This window comes from Plodia interpunctella, chromosome 2, assembly GCF_027563975.2.
Source record: "Plodia interpunctella isolate USDA-ARS_2022_Savannah chromosome 2, ilPloInte3.2, whole genome shotgun sequence".
In the NCBI taxonomy this organism is placed as follows: Eukaryota; Metazoa; Arthropoda; class Insecta; order Lepidoptera; family Pyralidae; genus Plodia; species Plodia interpunctella.
The window spans coordinates 12,142,313-12,163,080 of record NC_071295.1 but is presented as its reverse complement, the minus strand read 5'-3'; the positions used below and the strand labels follow the sequence as shown (position 1 = coordinate 12,163,080).

General features: G+C 36.0%; 1 protein-coding gene across 8 annotated transcripts in view; it reads right to left on the bottom strand.

Moving 5' to 3' along the window:
• Positions 1-20,768, bottom strand: part of LOC128681677 (zwei Ig domain protein zig-8-like) — a 375,154-nt gene that overhangs the window by 265,861 nt on the left and 88,525 nt on the right. For all 8 annotated transcript variants that reach the window (XM_053765828.2, XM_053765773.1, XM_053765781.1 and 5 more), the window contains exon 2: positions 19,134-19,314. In XM_053765828.2, the coding sequence (XP_053621803.1) occupies positions 19,134-19,224 (91 nt within the window). In that variant the 5' untranslated portion in view covers positions 19,225-19,314. The remainder of the gene's footprint in view (positions 1-19,133; positions 19,315-20,768) is intronic.

Here is a 20,768-nt window from a genome sequence, read left to right as displayed (position 1 = left end):
ATCATTGGACTTGTGAAAACAATTTTTTTTTCGATTACCAATACTATATGGGTATCAAATTAAAGGGCTTAACGCAAGGATTTTTGTACTTGTACCTCCAACACAACCAACTCCAACCTCCAACGCAAGGATGTTAAAGCGGGCGGGTTTATTGTTTTTTTTTTTTGCTTGCTTTGCGAAGAACACTACACAATTCACAAGAATTTTAAAACAAGGCTAAAACAAACCATATTTAAAGCAACTTTCGCGTCCATAAAACTTACAAAACTTGGTATAAACGTCTGTTACTAAGTGCCCATAATTCTTATGTCACGTTGTCTATGGTCTCAGTGGTCAATGACGTCCATTAGTCGCCATTGGCAGGTATATTGGCGAAGTTTCCCCGTCTTGGCGCGTTGTAAACAGAGCCATTGAGTAGTTGGTCAGTTATGGCGAAGTGGAAGTTATGATGGGCTTGAGTATCAAATTCAAATCATTTATACAGAAATTAGACCTTCACAGGCACTTTTTCTCGTCAATTTTTATATTTATAGTTATTTCTCACAAGCTACAAACTCAGTAGCATTTCGGAACGACAACTGCTGAGAAGAAATGCCGAAAGAAACTCATTTGAACAGTGTTGGTCCCTATCTTGCCAGAAGGGCTTACCATTATTGTTTCTTACAATGTTTTTTTCTAATAATATATAAAAGTACATAATGTACAAAACATCTAATATGATGTGCATTGGTTTCTAATTATTAAAGGCAAATTATTCTTTTTCGCGCACCAACAGATAAAGCTGACTCCGTGTCAATAATTTAGGTAGGGCACTAGTTTTATTTGCCGTCTACTGTACATTTGGGTCCATTCGACTGTGTCCTGTACCACATGAGTTTCTTTAGCAGTATATAATTTAGTATTAAATTAATATTAAGTGATAATATACTGATAGATACTACGCTTTAACGTACTTATATTAAAAGTAAGAAAATTATTTAAGTTTTTATTTTATTTTGATTTATTCCGTTTGTTGGGAGAAAATGTTTATTTTTTTACTTTTACCTTGTTATTCATAAAAAAGGTAAAAATGTTTTGTCTCGTTCTGTCAATGCCAAATTTTGTAAAGTGCTATACCTAAAAATGATACTTCAGCTCAAAGTATGCTTTATCTTTTTTACAAATAACAGAATTTGGCCTTTGACATGGTTTTGAAAAGACAAAGTAAAGTCAACATCTTCAAGAAACAAGTTTCCTTTAAAGAATACTCCGGCCTATCTAAACGTTACACGCAATATCGTCAATCAATATACAGCGCGTTTTAATCAATACAGACGTAATACAGTATGTTCTGAAAGGCCTATTTGCTAAGCACGCGGCGGTGATTACCTACTTCTCGCTAGTTCGGGGATGGAAGGGGGGGGGGGGCGGGGGCTCTTAGTGTAAAATAACGGCAGTACAGAAATAAAGCTGTGATTCATGCTTTTCTATTTTTATCAACTTTTCTTATCGCATTAGAATATTAATCAAGTAATATAACTTCATATAAAGTATCAACTATAAGATAATTATTTATCATATACTAAGTATATGAATAAAGTCATGTTTTCGTTGCTCTGATATTCAAATAGCCGTGCAATAACTAAAATATGCATTATTCAGTCCTAACGTTATCACAAAAGTTTGTTTATTTGTTACCTCTTCACGCTTTATCTACAAGAACATATTTATCTATACCAATCTTCTTGAAATACTTATCCTTATCCTTTATAACTTAATTTCATACATTTACTTGAGACTATGAGAAAGGACATAGGCTGTTTTTCAATCCGGAAAAAAGTGGAAAATTTAAGCGAGAGAAGCCGCGGTTAAATGCTTGTTGTTTATAATTTAAAAAATAGATCGCTGGTCTAATAATATCTGGCTTCTGTTTGAAGAGTTCTCAGATTAGACGAGAAAATAAAAACTCGTTTAGGTACTGGAAATAAACCGTGAAATCAATTAACCACGAGTTTGGGTGTCGACAGAATGGCTGCAGACTTCCAAATGTTAAGATTGGGTACCACTGCTGCGTAAGATATAGCTAGGATATTCTAAATAAGAACTAAAGATTCAGAAAAAATATTAGAAATATTGAGTGAATATTATTTGGAAATAAAGATAAAAATAACACAATTAAATAAATAGTGGCAAATTATTATATATCATTTGTCTATACATTGGCACTTACAAAATGAATAAAATGCGTTTATTTCAGGCAACTGGCAAATCCCAACTTATATTATAGATGTGAATGTTATTTTATTTGTTTTCTAGATAATCACGCATGCGAAGCCGCGGCTAATGGCTAGTATAAGGCAATGATGATTAAGTATTAGCAAAAACTAAAAAGCTGTGATAATGTTAATAGGGCACTAGAACATGGTCATTGGTGTCAAAAAATTCACCCACGTCTATACTATTATTATAAAGAGGTAGCGCGTTTGTGACTTTGTTAGTGAATGTTTGATGCGGGTAATCTCCGCAACTACCAAACCAATTTCAAAAATTCTTTCACCATTAGAAAGGTAGGTACATTATCCAAGATTGCTATAGGCTAAATTATCTCAAAATTCCCACGGGAGCGAAGCCCCGGGTAACTTCTTGTATATTATGAAATCACCACTGGATTGACTTCTTAACGTACATCGATAGCTGGAAGATCAAAGAGATTGTAATTAAAACTTGAAGATGAGAACCGTATTTAGTTACGGCACAAACAAAAATCCATTTTAAACTTCAGACTTGAAGTTGTGATAAGTTGAGTTTCACCGTCTGAACGCCACAATATTCTTCGCACGTATCCTTTAGTGTGAAATCTTAATTCGAATGAGACTTGAAGAACTGTACGTCTGCGTGGTTGAAATCCACGTATATAAGTATATATCTAATCAATTTCTTAGACTAAATAAAGATTGTACGTAATTCATACAAGCTATATTTATCAGCCTGTCTTCTTCTTCATTATTTCCCTTTCACTTGTTTATTAGGTATCAATAAAGTCAGTATAACACGTTTTAATTTTTAACAGACGAGAGGAGAAAAAAAATTTGAAATGAACCGAATAGATGAAAAATATCTTCAGATATTCAAGTGCTATGAGGAAGGTTGTGATCTTTTAGACAGTATATGTTTAAATTATTACAAAATGAATATGAAATATTAGTGTCATATCCAAAATCATCCTGTTCTTTCAAACATTGGGCACATGCAGCAACCCAAACACGTATAGAATAGCTTGAAAAATAACAACAGTTTTGTCACAAGGTTATTTCAATAACATCAACTGAATATAAACAAGAAAACTATTTTACTATATTGTTTTGCTGCAAGTTTTGTCGGAGTCTGGTACGCAGTCGCGATCCATCTCCCAAAGCTTTCATACTTTGTAGATAGTCACAAATATTATCGCTCAAAATTGAAAACAAACAAGTCGGGAACAAAAGTATCGTCACAACTCTAGTTTTACTGCAGAATAGAAACTATCATGTAAACACGTACCTATCTTGAACAGATTCATAATTTTTAAGATAGGTAAGCTTGGTAGGAAAGGCTTTTGGTCTGTGAATTTAAGTAAGAGTATATGATATATTTGGATTAATAAAAACACCTAACATACGGTGAACGATCAATCGTTTTTATTAAATATCTGAAGGTTATTTTTTTATGTTACTCAATTGTCTTTGAATCCAGTCTGGTCTGATTCTGTTATTCGTACTTAGCAAAGGTTAAAGGTCACCCACATCGGATGCCCTTATTCGCATTATATTAATTCTTATTTATTTTTATTTCTTGTATTATTATTTCAAACATATTATTTCAAACATTAATATTTGTTATATTAATGTTTATTCGCAAACTATGCCCGTAGTAATTATTATATAAATATCTGCGCTAAAACAGCAACGACTCGTTTGTAAAAAAGTTTGTTGGTATTTAAACAATAGGCGACAATTTATTTGTGGCTCCACTAATTTCGGCTGTCAACTTAATAGAAAACATAGAAAGCAATTTTAACTGAGTCATGTCCTATAATGCTCCGTTGCATTTTTTTTTTCTATTTGTTAATCTATGCTCCGTCACGTTAGAAACGTAGAAATTGTGTGAGGTTTCGCACGTCAGTGTCTAAACCTATAGAACACAGCGGAGCACGACGGTGATGCAGCGTGCTGTTTCGTCGCAACGAACGAATTGAATAACACAAACAATAGTTACAAATAGAATGGTTAACTTTACAACAAGAATCAGCTTCAAGTTTCGCCACTCTTAGCTCTGTCCACCCTGTAAAGACATGACAATGTGACTGTATTAAATAATTTAACATAAAAAATATGGTGATTCACATATTTTTGTTTTTACATAGAAAACAATACATAGCTTTACTTCTATACTTTCAGCGTTTTGTGCGCTATCGAATTGTCGATTCTAGATCGCAGGTCCAGCCGTGCTTCGAATACATCCCTTGTTGTGATAGTCCCGAGGGAATGCGTATTAGAGGCCTGAGATCAGGGAACGAAGGTCATATGGTAGAGAATAGATGTAACTAATATAATTCTTAATTCATTATAATATTATAAAGGGCGAAGGTGGTTAGCGCGCTCGGCCTATGATAGTGACGTGAAGTCCGGTCATTGGATGACCAAAATGTATTATCTTGAGCTCATCCGTGTTTTTGAAAGCACGTTAGTCGTTGGTTGTATTTCCAGTGAAAACTCGCAATGGAAATTATATATTTTCCACTATATTTCCTCACTCTACGTTGTTGTCTGGTGTCGAAATAATTTATGAATTGCCACTTACCGTATTCTGAATTATGGAACAGGCCGAAGATTTATCGGCGCTTGTTTTACGATACTTGAATTATGTATCGCGTCTTTGAGTGCCATTGGTTTGGAACCGCTTTAAAGAAATCAGAAAAAGAGTAGACCAGCAATATTCATAGGAATTCGAAGCCACTGAGGATGAATTAGGACGTAAGAAAGAATCGAAACTGGTTTGGTAAGGCACAAGACGAGAAGGATGGCGTTCATTAAGAGAGACCTAGTCCCAGTAGTGGGCAAAAGAAGGCTGTCGATGATGACGACGAAGGGTGAGTTGCGCCAGTAAACTTTGACGTTAACATTGACCTGCGTGTCAAACGTCGTCGTTTAGACAATGCCTTGCGTTTTTTTGCGGAGTTTAACTTAGCGTCAAATTTGACTGATACAACCCACTCATAAAATCGTTAATTTCTGCTTTTATCCCAGTTCCTACGTTTCCATACTCTGTACAGTTTCATCATCCACTTTTTATTATGAATATAAAACTCCGAAATAAACAAGACTATTATCGCGGGCAGAGTTAAATTTAAATTACTTATTTGTATGAACAATGTAGTCTGGGAGTCCACAATCTGTGCTATGCGATGTGTCAAGAAATACAAGTATAATTTCTACTTGGAGATTTTCCCGCGCAGCTTGAAGTTAACGTCAAAGTCGACTAGTGGAACCCACTCTTAATCGAAAAATAAAAACAATAGAACGCATCGTGCGATCCGTTCAAAAGTTCTTATGTTGCGAACATTCTTGATTGTGAGTTTTATTTAAATCATGAAACGAAATGGAAAACAGTCTCATTAAATGTGGCGTTTGTATAAAAACAAACATATGATTACATCGGATCGTCATAATAAAAACACCGTCAAAGCCATTATCGCTTTTGTGTAGCCGTGATTATTTGGTACAAAGCCACAAAGAGATCGCGCGTGTGATTGCCGAGCCGCGGGTCCGGGATATAGTTCTGTATAGCTACGAGTTTCAGTTGTTGTTTCGCGTCAACATGACGACATGGATTTCGTAAACTTATATTTGAAAAGCATAAATAATTATAATAACTTCATTCATGGCTACTTAATGGACAGACAAAATGGCATACTTTGCGTTTCTCTGCGCAGGTTAAACGTGAAAAGTGACTGGTGCAAATGAACTTTAGAAATGTCAACAGACAAACCAGAGGTGAAATTCATTTAAGTTCAGTAAAAAGCACACTAAAACGGAGTTTATAAAATTTCAGCATATTGAATATAAAACTCATTTTCCAAATTAGGATTGTTTATTTATTTATTAATTGTTTACTAAACAAACAAATAAATATACATGTATTAGAAACAACGATATACATATACTAAAAGAATAAAAGTATTTACAACATAAAGTACTACGTTAAAATTAAAACTAAATAATAAATACTAAATTAATTTAAATAAAAATTAATTAAATCGCCGTATTTTCCACATTTATATAGGTATCTGTTAATACTGTGTGAAACAAGTAGGTACTTATCGACGGTACCCCAACCCCTGGAACCATAACCGATACTCCATTTTGAATTACGCCAGTAAAAAACCGTTTACGACCTAATATTGCCGAAGAAAAGAACAAATTAAGAAGAATCCTCGAATCAGTCCTTTGTTCAATCACGAAAGAAATGGGGAAATTATGACCAATCGTAATTTAACGTGGCATTGTTGAGACTTTACTTTTAAGGGCCCGCAAAAAAATCAGAAGATATGAAATATTCGTCGTGAGAAAATTAATTAATTGGAGAGTACTAGATAACTTGTCGAGATGAAGCAAACAACGTAAAAATATTGGTAATATACTTAACCCGCTCTTAGAGATGACTTTGACGGTGCAACAACGCAATTGCAACGTCATAGTTAACTGTTGCACGCTAAATCTCGATTTCCTGACAGGTACGGAACACCTGCTACACGAGCCGCCTCGCTCTCTATGCCCAGACCCGATTGCCTTATCTGCATCGTGATTCAATAGAAAATTATGAATTTTTAATGACAAAGCCTTTTCTTGTAAACCCCCTATTTTTGCATTACAATACTGAATGGAACGGCAAAATGTATTATTGTTTACACAATACAACAGGTTGTGTTCATTTCAAAAGAATACACAAGTCAACAAAATATAGTAGGTAGTCTATTGCTAAGCAGGAGCTTTTAATTGTGCACTAAGTTTTTTTTATTGTGTCATCATAATATTTTATTTTTGTTTTGTTTAAAACAGGAATTACATAAACCCTGTCAAATGACTTGAATAAAATCTGCCACCAATAATGTAAGAAACACACTCGCTAAGAGAAAGAAAGAAAGAAATAAAGAAAGAGAGAGAGAGAGAAAGAGAGAGAGAGGAGAGAGAGGAGAGAGAGAGAGAGAGAGAGAGAGAGAGAGAGAGAGAATTATTCTGTGTCAGACTCGGGGAATGAGTAGGTACTCCGTACGGTGCCTACTAATCCTATGGTCAGACTATATACATAACTATATACATAGCTAACTTTACAAATATAAATTAAAATTACTCATGATCAAAGCATTTATTTAGCAGACGACCTTCGCGGCAACTTTTTCATGTCAAATAAATTATATAACGTCTTTCAAAGCTACAAACTACTAGTATTAGAACTATGAATTTCAATATTAGCGCTTTAATTAACTCTGGATTATTTTCCTGGATCTAACTTATGTCTAGACTTATGGAAGTTGTGTCTAGACTGTTTCTCTAGGTAATTAATTTATGTGGAGCTGATGTATCTAACAAAACAAATATGAAGCCTTACTTGTACAGGAATTGTTTCTTGCTCAGTTTTTGATATAAGCTTCAACAAGCTTTTATTTACTTTCATCAATCCTACCGACATTGCGTTGTTTGTATGAGTGCTTTTATCTACCGACAAAATCACTTTATAATAATTTTAGTCGCCGTTTGATCAGCCTCGCCTGACCCATAAGTTATGATATGTCCATTTATGAACCGTGGTGTCGATCCTACTATCTGTTCTGTGTCGTGTATCAATAAAGTTTTGCCCAAAAGTTAGTTGAATAGTCACCCTGGTACCCACAAACGCATACCCCAAACTGGTTTTGAATGCATTGTCCTCTATTGTTCCAATCAGCGCGGACAACTGACGTTCAATTAAATTTCACCAAACATTGGTCAGCGGTGCGCGGTCCTGCGCCTATAAAACGCTCAATACGACGGTCCGGCGGTCTGCCACAAATAAAACATCCAATTGTAGCCTTTGAATAACGGAATCAATCAGTGAGCTGGCGTTTCTATTTGGTTAGTTTATCTTTTACAGTACCATGACTCACAATATCGCGTATGTGGTTGCATTCGGGGCTGTGTTGCAGCAAAGCCTGAAGTCAGCGTAAAAATAAATTTCGTCGATATAAACCTAAAAATTCGCACGTCATTCGTACATCTTGCTGCCATTGTTGCCTATCAGGCACCGAGGATTTTTAGTTAAGTTATTTTTAGTCGAGCAAAGTGGGGCTCGAACCAACGGAACAAACCCACTCAGATGTACCCGCGAGAGAATGGAAATGGTATTTTCACCACGAACAAAAATAAATGTCTGAAAGATTCAACATTAGTTAAAATGAAGACTTTCAAGAAAAGGTTGTGGTATACTCGCGTCCGCTTCTTCATCACCTGTAGTTTGGAAATCAGATTGGTAGTTAACTTTATTTCATAAAGAATTGATTCAAATTTGAAGAATTTGAACTGGTCTTTGGTACAGGTTCAATGCTAATTATTTATTTTCAACCTATTTGTAAGTTGTCCGTGTTTAACGCCTTCACAGCGGGAACGCTTCACAATTTAACACAGATTTTTACCTTTTTATTATCAAAAATATTACATGCGACTTTAGTGAAATCATAACCGGCTTATTTTAATTGCTGACAAATTTCACCCCTGCAATTGATATTTCCCGCGTTACATAATGCCTGTACACGGCACGCAAACATTTGCATTTTTTTTATTCGTTTAGTTTACCATAATATTGGTATTATACTGTCAACACAAAACTGAATACTGATGTAGAAACTTTGCACAAACCATTAATTTGTTAATATTGATGTTTCAAATTTGAAATCTTACCTTCTCGAGTCTTGAATCTTTTCAGGGTCATGGTCACACACAACAACTTTCTTGGCATTTTTAATGTGTTTGCCATTGTCTTCTCTATTTCACACACAAGTTAACAATCAACCAGTGTTCAGGTTTCCTCGCGATGTTTTCCTTCACTGGAAGCAAGTGGTAGTCGATGAAAACTACTAAATACGAGTCAGATATGTCGTACGATCCACAGGCGGGCGTTTTAACCATTACACCTTTGGATGTCTACTATAACACAAAAAAGGGTGAGTCGCGTTTTTCTTAGCGCAGGATTTTTTTTCTTTATTTGGTTCGCAAACTGATTGATACAATTCACCAACACAATAACAATACAAAAAAAACTTAGTATCGGCTGACGGCGCCGGATTACGGCGGTGTACGCTTTTTGATAAGTGGCGAGCGTTTAGTCTGGTTTAGTGTAGTGGCGTTTGGTTAGCTGGTTAGTCTGATTAACGCAGTGGGGTGGTCCAAAAGCTGATTTTGCATCGAGGATTACAGAACTTTTATCGCAAAATATCGATGTCGATGTGAAATTTTATCGGCTGCTTTGTATGTACACCGATCGAAAGATTGAAGTCTTCATTTAGATTTAGGCACTAGGCACACACATTGAAGCTAAACTTGGTCAAAAGTGATAATTGAGAGTAATTAAGGAAGGCAAAAAAGAATAATGAATTTATTAGTTATATAACGGTTTTTATATTATGACTATATTTAGAACGGTTTATTATTTCTATACTATTATTATCATCGTGTCCGTAATTACATGAAACACGTGAAAAATAGAATAATTAGTTGTAAAAGCGGCGATGACACCCGATTAGTTGGAAGTATGTCGTCCAAGTTACATGACATCGCGTGCAGCCGCGCCTGACGACTGCTATCACACCCTGAGTGATAAACCCGACACGAGAATGTGAATGTGGGGATTCCATGTGGGGACATACCGCTTACAAAAGTGGTATAATGAGTACTTCAATAGCTCAGTAGGAGATTGAAACTTAACTCTTCCATTTTAGAAGTAAAATTAAAACCATATGCTCCCGGTTGCTTGTTCATTTTGTATTTTTTGCTCAGCTTCTTACTAGATGAGCCGCATCTAGAATAATATCCTGAAAGTCGCATCTAGACACCGACTTCATCTACGTTTACTTCACAATCTCGTAAATAAAGTATCCCATGTTCCAGCTAAAGGTCCGCTCTATTTCTGTTACTAATTTCATCGAATTCATATTAGTCATTTTTTACATTATTCATTACAGACAATACCGACTTCGCTCGGGTAAAATATGATAAATCATACACCTGCATCTTCCTCAGGAATCACACTATCTATTGGTGAAGACCGCATGAAAATCTGTGCAGGAGTTTTCGAGTTTATCGCGAACAAACAGACACGGCAAAAGACTTTGTTTTATAATATGTAACGATGTAGATTATCTAGTTCATAAAAAAATATAAGATACTATAAACTATAATATGATTTGTCTTTATCCACATTTTGAACATAGAAAGAGACAAAACATACTTTAGCTTAACGTATGCTTCAAAATTTAATGATTTAATTGTATAGTCTATATTATGTGGATGTTCGTAACGTGCTTCATGTTGTACGTTTTGTGGTAGACCTTCTAACGAGCACGTAGACTTACATTAGCCCGGGTGTAGTCGTGGGCAATAGCTAGTTGTAAAAGTGATGACTACAATAGCGTGAGAATAAACCAACGACCGCCAATTTGGCTTTATATCAAGTCAGACATCTAACTTTATTCAAGCTATAAAGATATACAATACACCGGTATAACAATTAAAACAATTTGTATAGTTCGTAGGCCCCAAATAGCGGGCTAGAAGGCCATCTGATATCTAGAATTAGGCCTGTAACATCCAGCATTTAAAGACTGCTATTAACGAAATAAATGACAAGTTGTTTCGCTAAGTTAGGCAGTAAAATTAAGTATTTCTCTGGAGGTACGTTTATGGCTGCCCATCTAACATATAATTTGGCTCCGGTAATAAATGGTTTCTAAGCAAATGCGTGGAAAGTTTTCGAGAGTTGAGTTCCGAGCGCTTTTGACCTATTTCCACCCTTCCGCCGGCACGGGGACCGTTCACAGCCGCAGAACCATTCAGATATATACTCCTACATTTTTACAAGGTTTTATATGAAATTGTTAAGGATTTTTATTTTGAGATAGCCGCTGTTACCGATAAAACTGAAAATTTACAGCTTTGTTTAACTGAAAGGTATAATTGGAATTAAAATGATACTAATAAGCTATTTTAAGTCTAATAAGAAATGTTGAGAAATTCGTGAATCGTATCAAGTAGTTCTGATTCCCCGAGACCTCAACGATTTGCCATTTAGAAAAAGAAGGATATATTATTAGAAAACCTAATATTCTACCGAATCTTTGCGTGTAAACGCACCTTTGAGATGTTAACATTACTGTTTATTTTAATTCCCGTGTTTACGGACTTTTTAAAGGGTTGGCGGGGCGGTGAGGGTCGGGGGGAGGGCGTTAATTAACGAGTTTTTTTGCCCTTGTCCGGAGCCGGCGAGACGGAAGCGGATCCGCTTTCGGTTAAACCTGATTGTGCATTCCATGCAAATTATGTTAACTGCTATTATGTCAGTAATTTTTTTTTAACTTTGTGACTGTAATCCGATGTCATTGCTAAGTGACGCGATGCTACGCTGTAACGTTTTTGATTTGCACATGTCATTTATCTATAAAGCCATGTCAAATGCCTTGGATAAAATGTCATCGAAAGGTAAGCAATCAGCACATTAATTCGTTGTCTTAAGCCTTATTAATATTTAACTTCAAAGAGATATAAAAATCGCAAGCAAAATAAAAAATGTATCATCAACATCAACAATCAAATTTTCTAATTCCAATATTTAGTGTTTTTTAATTTTGTGATATAAATTCGATAAGTATCAGAAATTATTTCTGGGTGAAATTCAATATTTTTTGTTAAAAAACACTATATTTATAGCGCTTGGAGGCAAACAAAATCCTTTCCAACGAAGCCCTGTTATTCAAGGGAGGCAAGCTTGGAAAGCGCAAACCAAGGCCTGGAGATTCCCTAATTAACACCCTTTGACATAACCTTCAGAAACGTGGAGACGCAACAGCTAAGACCTCAACTGAGTTCCAGATTTTTACGTGAATTTTAATTAGAAGGTAAGGAAGGTCTTTTAGTTCTGCATTAAAAGGGTGAATTTCATCTGTTGCTCACATTCGCATGTTTCGGTTTCGGGGCTGTGACGCCGCGTAAAACGCCCGTTAAATATAAACTTTAAAATATTACAATAAAATTTTGATGATTCGCCTCATTGGGAATACTATATATAAATATATTTTAATAATGTTATATGGTATAATCAGACTCTAACTAAACCGGCTAAACCGATTTTGATGAAATTTGGTATACTTCAAACATAGGCTTTTTTCATACTTGTACAGACTAGAAATGGGGGTAAAGTGAAGTTTGTATGACAAACGCACCCGAAACATTTTATTGCGGGCAGAGCTGCATGAATTAATTAGTTTATTAAATTGTGGCCTTAGAGAAATTCTCCAGACGTAAAATGTCCCATCCTCGAAGCGAACACCCAGTCACTGACATTGTCACTGCAAGTCGCCAGTCACGCTCAGGGTAGCACGCGTGCGTTGATTGGGTAGACCATTTCTCCTGAATAATCGAGTTCAGGTCATCGATCCCTTCAGGAAGCTATCGACTTCAAAAAGTTCTTGTTTTTTAAGACGATGCATGCGCATGAGAGCTACCATCGTCAGAAGAGTAATTTTACGGAGGTAAAGTTAAAAGAGAAAGCTACTCTCAATTTTCGTATAAATGGCTTCACATTTATACGAACATTATTTCAATGTTGGTAGTGTAAAGTTGTGAAATTAATTAGGTACATAAAGTTTTGGATCAAACTTGTAACGGCCTTTGTTCTAAAATTTATTGAATTACATTTTGAACCAAAATAATAACCATTAATATTGTATAAGCTCGTCAATTTGCTTTCACCCTTTCACACATTCCCGACGCACAACGGCGGGAAACAAACAAATTAAGTGACACGACCCGCTGAATCCACACAAAACTAGAAAGTCAACCAGTGGCCAGAACAAATCCACAAAACTGACAACCATTTCACTATATCAACAGTCCAATCTAAACAATTAAACTTAAACACACGGTTAACTACAATTATCACATCCGACTAATTTCAACGTGGCCCTTAATAGCCCTACACAAATAACAAAGGAAGATTTCTGCGGAACACAGGTAAACTGAGAAAACTGCCAGAAAAAATGGCACTTTAAGAAGATAGGGGTAGAGATGAGAATTGTGCAGTGACTCCAGTGGTGGAAATAGAAGGACATGATAAATAGGTCAGTAAACGAGACCCGCTTTGGGAAATAAAGAGTATAGTATGAGAATAGTTTGTTCCGCAGAGAGCGCGCCTCGGAGCTGCAGGGTTGGCACAAATCGGAATGACGTTCGATCGACGATCATGTGGGCATATTAGGACGTTGTTTGCAAACTGTGTATAAACAAAGCTATTAACTTGACCAATTACGGGTGGATATTATTTGATCTGCTAGTCTAACACGATAGAGTGTGAATTATTTGCCAATAAACTATATATTGGGAATTGTCAGAATACTGAACTGTGTCTCTTTTATTTTTACCACAATGATGTGTTGTATTATTACAACACATTTTTTCCCACAAGTTTTTGTTTTACTTTGACGTCAAGCAGGGGCATACAAGGACAGTCGATTTTTTTAAAATTTAATAGTTTATTTTAACGCCGACTTCGGGCTTTGGACGCCATAGCTGAAAGAGAGACTTACTGCACAAGTTGATACCTTGTATATTTAAGTCATTATTTAAGTAAGTGTGTATATTTATTGTTTTAATTTATGTACCTACTATCGGCTCGCTGTACGCCTTGGACAATTGTTTTTCCATTGAGTGACTTTATAATAAAAAAGAATAAGAAATTGACAACCCTATCGCGTTGGGTTCGCGTGTTCCGGTGCGCGGACGAGCAGGCAACGGGGACAAGCGGACGGAACCTCATTTGACTGCGGGGATGCCTCGTCTTATAGTTTATTATTTAGGTATTTAAATGGTGATGAGAGAACTTAGTTACCACATATGTGCATGTTGGGATAACTTGAAAAGTGGGCTGACTGAAGTTAACATATAGCTTTTGCAGTCCTATAAAATACAATAATCAGGGCAAAGACTCCGCTTGGATATGCCCTTTATTTTAAAAATTAATAAACATTTACAGATATAGGACAGACAGACCGATAGACATGGGACCTAGCTTGATCGAATTTTTGGCTCTGTAGGGCACCTGTAGGGAAGTTTCAACAAAAACGATACAGTTGTCTAATGGCTTCCGCTGGAAGATTTGGAAAATTGAAGATAGAAAATTGATTATATTATTTTTCAAAATAATTTCTTTTTTGGAGACATTATATCTTATTTATTGAACATATTGTAATAACTGACTCCCTGTATATATGGTATGTTAGTCTATATTTGTTATTGTTATTAATTGTACCGAACGCTTTCATTTTATCGCTTTTTTTAAATAATACGTAAAAAAATTATATTAATATAGTATATTACAACTTAATCATAATCATGAACAAATAAAATATATGGTATTCATGTTTCAACAGTGGCTTTCTGTGCGGCCGTGAAAAACGGTGTATTAATAGCGTATCGCTAGAACCTTTGTCAACGAGGGGTTATTTACGGAACAACACTTTTGCAACCTTCTTATCTTGATACAATAAAGTTAGTTATTTCCGCGGCTTCGCCCATTAATATTGCCCATAGGAACTATAAACACGTAATTAAGCTTAAAGAATGTTCAACAGTCGGTCACATAAAATATAGTCAAGTCGTTAGATCTAGACTAGACCTAAATCTCTATGTGTTGGTAATTTTTTAACGGCTAATTTGTAATCAATTTGGGTGAGTTGAGGTGTTGACACATAACTTCTGTGTAAAATAATAATCCACACAGTTTGTCGGTCGCAAAAATGTCGCAGCGGCATCCAGTACAATTCCAATATGGCCGATTTCTCCTCCGTCGTGTGTTTACCCCCGGTCATTGGGAAGTTTTCCAATTTATTACCGAAGAGTTACCGTTCCTACTCAATATTCATTCGAGAAAGTTCCCAACTTGCTCATAACCAATTTAGCTGCTGACATTGTTTTGGTACAAATTTACTTTTTATTAACCGGCTTGTTTCAGTTTGACTTTGACCCTTATCGATTGAATCCGGTGATGCGATCGGCCAGAAGAGTGTACTAATTGGATCTACACGAATTGGTTCGACTGGTCATGTAAAACGTGAGTACAAGCCGAGCGAGTTTCTGTTTTGTTATTTCCTATTTTGCAACAGTGCGGGCGGCAAGTCAGCCAAATTAAAGTGGGGCTGGGCTGGACATGTTTGCCGCATTCCGACGAATAGACGGACTCGACAAACCCTACTTAACTATTTTACTAATCGCCGAGGTGTGTAGGCTTACGTAGACCGTAGTGGATATGATGACAGCGGCTTTTAATTACTGGCAACATGGTAGGTTATCTAGACAGATAATTTATCAAGAAAGTTTTAAAAGCATCACAATTTTCCTTGAAGAAAGACCTTTACCGAAAGAAGGTTTTAGAGAAAAATAAGCACCAAATTGCTTAACGTTGATAAAGAAAACACTTAATTAAGCTATTAATAAATAAGCTATTTAAAAATCTATAATCATCTTGGTTCAATTCGGAGCTGTGACGTCCAGGGTTCGCGTAAAAAACAACCATTAAATTTAAAAACTTTGGCTAGGCTTTTACAACCGCCTGTCTGCCTGACGTCAACACCCTTTGGGGATGCTATGTTTCCTAACAGTTGTTAGTTGTTAAGACATCTGTCCTTTAGACGCCTCGTACGATATCCGCGAGTGTGTTTGGAGTGGTTCTACTCAAGGGCGGGCCCACACGCCACTATCTATGTGTAAATATCAAAACAAATCCCATTATTTCACATAACAAAATATACAATTTAGTAAATTAAAATTAGGATATGCGTAAAAGGCGGCCATATCGCTGCTGTGAACAATTTCTTCCAGGAATCCTATGGAAAATTACCAGTACTATTGATTAAAAGCAGTATTAATTATCAATCAATATATATATAAAACTCTTCCGTTACTGAATGAGTGACTGACTGACAAACAACGTACAGCCGAAACTACAGGGCGTAGGAAGCTATAATTTGGCATGTAGGTTCCCTGAGGAGTGTAGGTGAGAACTAAGAGAGGATTTTTGGAAAGTCTACTCCGGAGGGGGTGAAAGGGGTGCAAAACTTTTATATGAAAGTTCTACACCGTTGAAGTTTGTGACTTGAAAATTTGGATTTTGATTGTTTACAACAAATTAATGATTTTTTGGAATGTTCACTAAATTCCAAACATAAATTTCATAGAATTTCAAGAAGTGGGCCCTCAGACCACACGCACGTAATCCCGCCCCATGTCATATAACTGAATCACGTCACGATGTACACACTATACATACATTAATATTATTCATAACAAAACTGTTAGTAACCGTTTATTAATTGAACCCAAATGGAGTCCACTTGTTCGAGCGCGTCCCGAGGGCCCGGCTGTACCCAGCTTTTGTCATTTTGTTGGGAATATTTTAGTGGCAATCGGAATTGACAGGTACCTGGAGGATAACGGAAGATAGATTTAGTTATATTTAGTTTAAAAAATATGTTACATATATAAATATTTCTACAAACTTTATTAAACTTGCAATGTCCTTATGTCCCTATGATTGGGTTGGAATTTTTCTTTCAAGTTTGAAGTTTGTGTTTTCTACACACGTTTAGTTTGGATGACAATGTATTACTATGGTAAGCATGACCTGATGGTGCACCCAGGAACGGCTCCAGACGTAGGAACTATTTAAGGGTTTACTGCACAGACATGTTATTGTCACACATTGAATGCAATAAAATCTCTCTGCCAACAACGTCGTTGGAATTTTCGCTTTCTAATAAAACACAAAACTTAACTAAAATTTTCTAGATTCGCCAGTCGTTTTACGACTGGCCGCCTGACGTCAACCCTCCATAGAAATGCTATTATTCCCTATCAGCTAACTTTCATAACATTACCCAGAAATCCAGCAACTAGATATATAGGAAAGTGTGCCGAAACAAGTCAAATCAACTATTTAGACATTAGTCATTCACGGGCACTATTTTACGTCAATTTCTATATTACATAGTAATTTCTACAAAAAGCTACAAACTACTGGCATGGCCGAAAGGCACGAAGCCCTATTTTCGCCCACAGTAATCCAATAACGTGGCCCTCGTGAAAAATGTACACGTAATGGAGACCGACGGGACCCAAGGCGCTCCGGCATTGTGTATGTAAGGAAACTCTGGCTAGAATACTGCTTCGTTTAGTCTTTAAGCTTGTTTCATGCTTGTGTAGTAGGTAGGTTAGGTAAAACATTGCCTGCCTTCTAGAAACTTGTTTGTGTCCAAATTATTTACTGCTATAAGATTACTATCGCGCAGAATTCTTATGTTGCAACAAGTTGCTAAGATGGAATAATATTGATCTATATATAAAAAAATTATATAGTATTAAGAAGACACTGAATGACTGACTAATATATCAACGCACAGACCAAACTACTGGGTCTAGAAAATAAAAATTAAGGTTCCTTCCTTGGTCTAGGGATGCACTCTTCTTCATAGTCGTATTCGTCTTAACCATTACACCACCACCGCTTCTGCACTAAGAAAGATTGGAAGTAATTGCACTAAGAAAGATTTTTTCCAATTTTTCAATCCTCTTAGAGGGTAAAACGGGGATTCAAAGTTTGTATGGGAAACCATTAGTTAAAGAGTCTAAATATTTCACTGAAGCGAAAATCAAACAGGCGAAGTCGCGGGCAAATGCTAGTTTTTCATAAATTGTTGTGAAAAACAGTTACTGTGGCAGCGGTCCATATTCTTTAATTTAGCATGATTTATCACCTTTGTTAACGTCATCGTGGAAGGACATACCGTCCATAATCCCGGGACAGGAGTTCCCGTATAAAATTTACGCGAACAGAGTCGTCGATAAAAGCAAGTAAATTAATGCTCGAAAAGATTTTTGAACCCTTCTTTATGTAAGCCTGTCCCAAAAACCACTGAACGAGCAAAGTCGCCAGTGTCCCGTATTTGTTCCCAACTCCCGGCCGGCCGGTTGACGAAAGCGTTTCTTAAACTTTCCATGAATAAAGTTGATTTTCATTTCGAACCCGTAGACTTCATAATGGTTAGAGATGACTGGTCATGAAAACTCAGGGGTGCGTGAGTCGGTGGCGTTGCATTGGTCGAATTCTCCTTCAAGATTCATATTATTGTCATCCAGAAAACCAATGGTTGCTACAAAATAACGCATCTATACTCCAATTTATTTTATCAGGCGGCTCTATCAATATTGAGGTCTACGGAATAAACTTGATAAAATATAATCATAAAGGCGGGGTCGAGTAGTTCGTGTCGCCGGTCCGGGATTTGTTCCACTACTCGATTGGCCCATTGTACAACTTCCAAACTGTTTTGCATAGATATGGGTATCCTATGTTTTGTTTACATTTTATATGTTGTTTTCTATAATATACTGTGAATATTTTGATATTTCTCTTAAAAATAATCGTGTAAATATTCTTATATAGGGTTTAAAAGTGCAACTGAAATACTATAATGATCCTAAAGTTTCAGATAGACAGATAACGATGAACAAGTTTAGATTCAGTGTCAGTCATTCATGTACGAGTCTCGCTGATAATACGAACCAGAAGGTTCTTCCTAGGTTCTTCTTATTTATATAATATGTTGCTCAAAAACTAGGTATTCCTTTATCCGTGGAACGTATTATATTTATTAAGGAAGCTATATGACAGTTTGAGAAGAATCGCATCACAGATCTCGATTCAAAACGGCTCCAAAAAAATAACGACGTAACTTTCCTATATTACAAATCCTCACACCTGCGGGACGGAAGACATCATCATACATACGAGTATCTATGGTTTCATAACAGAAGAGTTACCTGGCGGTGTGAAGCTGGCCAGGAGCAACAGCGCGAGGGCCCCCGCGCGCGCCTTCACCTCACTCCCCGCGCTCGCCCCGCCCCTCTGCATGGCTCTACCCCCGCTCCCGCATGCCCCTTCGCACACACTACACACACGAGCACTCGCGAAGCATTGGCAGTCAGTGTGCGGGCGCGGATTCTGAAAAAAAAATGATTTGATTGGTTTTTCAAGAATTTAAAACCTAACTTCATAAAAACTCAAAGAAAAAGTAAGGCACTAACTATCGAAGAGCTATGCTTAATCATAGATCAAGAAGGTTTAAAAAATAGACTGAGTTTAAGAATTTGTATTTGTATCAATTGTTGGTATTTTTTAAACTATTATACTGTATAAACATACTAAATCGTGAAATTTTAAAAACAGGGTGAAGCGGTGATTTGATAATAAAAAAAGTATTCAAAAATATAATGTCTATGTTTTAAAGCAGATCCCGGGATTCAAGATATCATTGCCATGAATGCAACCACAAACTCGGTAAAAAGAGACAGTGAACCGTAAATTATAACACGACACAAATACATTTATTTATTCAAACGAAACGTTCTTTGATCTCGCGCTAATTTGACGCCCCACATCGCTGTCAAAACAAAAGATATTAGAAGAAAGAAATTAGGAATTCACAGAAAATAAACTTTTCTGTGTATAATGACATGATATATTGAACGTGTGTATTATTTTAACACGGGTATAAAATTTATTAGTCATAAATAAGCTTCTTGATTACCTACTCACTCTTGTTGTCGCGTTGCAATATATATCAATTGCCATATTTTCAAGAACTTTTTTTTAAATTAAATAATATAATCAATTGATAAGTATATATAATATATATTTAGTATCCACAAAATCGTCCTCCACGTAATTTTAAGAATTACAAATATTTTATATAATTAAAAATTACGATTTACAAACAAGAGACATTAATTAATAAGAGATATTGTCAATGACAGTTTACAATGTGAATTTTATAGAATACACAAGCTTTTGATCGCGGCTTCGCCCGCGTGAATTTTATAGCAAAATCTCAGTATTTTTTTTTAAAGCATACTCTGTAAGACTGGTTCAATTTCCTGTTTCCTTTTCTCATCTTTGGTTCAATTTCCTGTTTCCCGCTGCGTGTCTCGTCCCGCAAACTTGTCCTACCCCGTTTCCTGCTATGTAATGTAAAGTAGATATCCCTGTGCCATCATGTTTTTTGCAATGTGTCCCGTCCCATTTCCCACTACGTGTCTCCTTCCCATTTCCCGCTTTCTGCAACGCGTGCCGTCCCATTTTCCATATCGTTTTACGTTCCGTTTTTTTATTAACCACAAATGTTAATTAAACATTTTACATTTTAAATATTCTGCTGGCTGATTGGTAAAAAATACACGTGAGGTCCAACAGAAATATAAACTTCAGAATTGTGACAACCGTGTAATGATCAAAAAGTTAAGCCAAAAAAACTTTACATATTTCAAAACACTATATAATTTCTTGAGCGACACACGATAGCGCGTTCTAAAACTAAATACCGCCATCTAGTGACAGAAATATTCAATTTTAATATTGGCGATTAAACAACTGTTTTTACAACATTTACTACAAAAAGT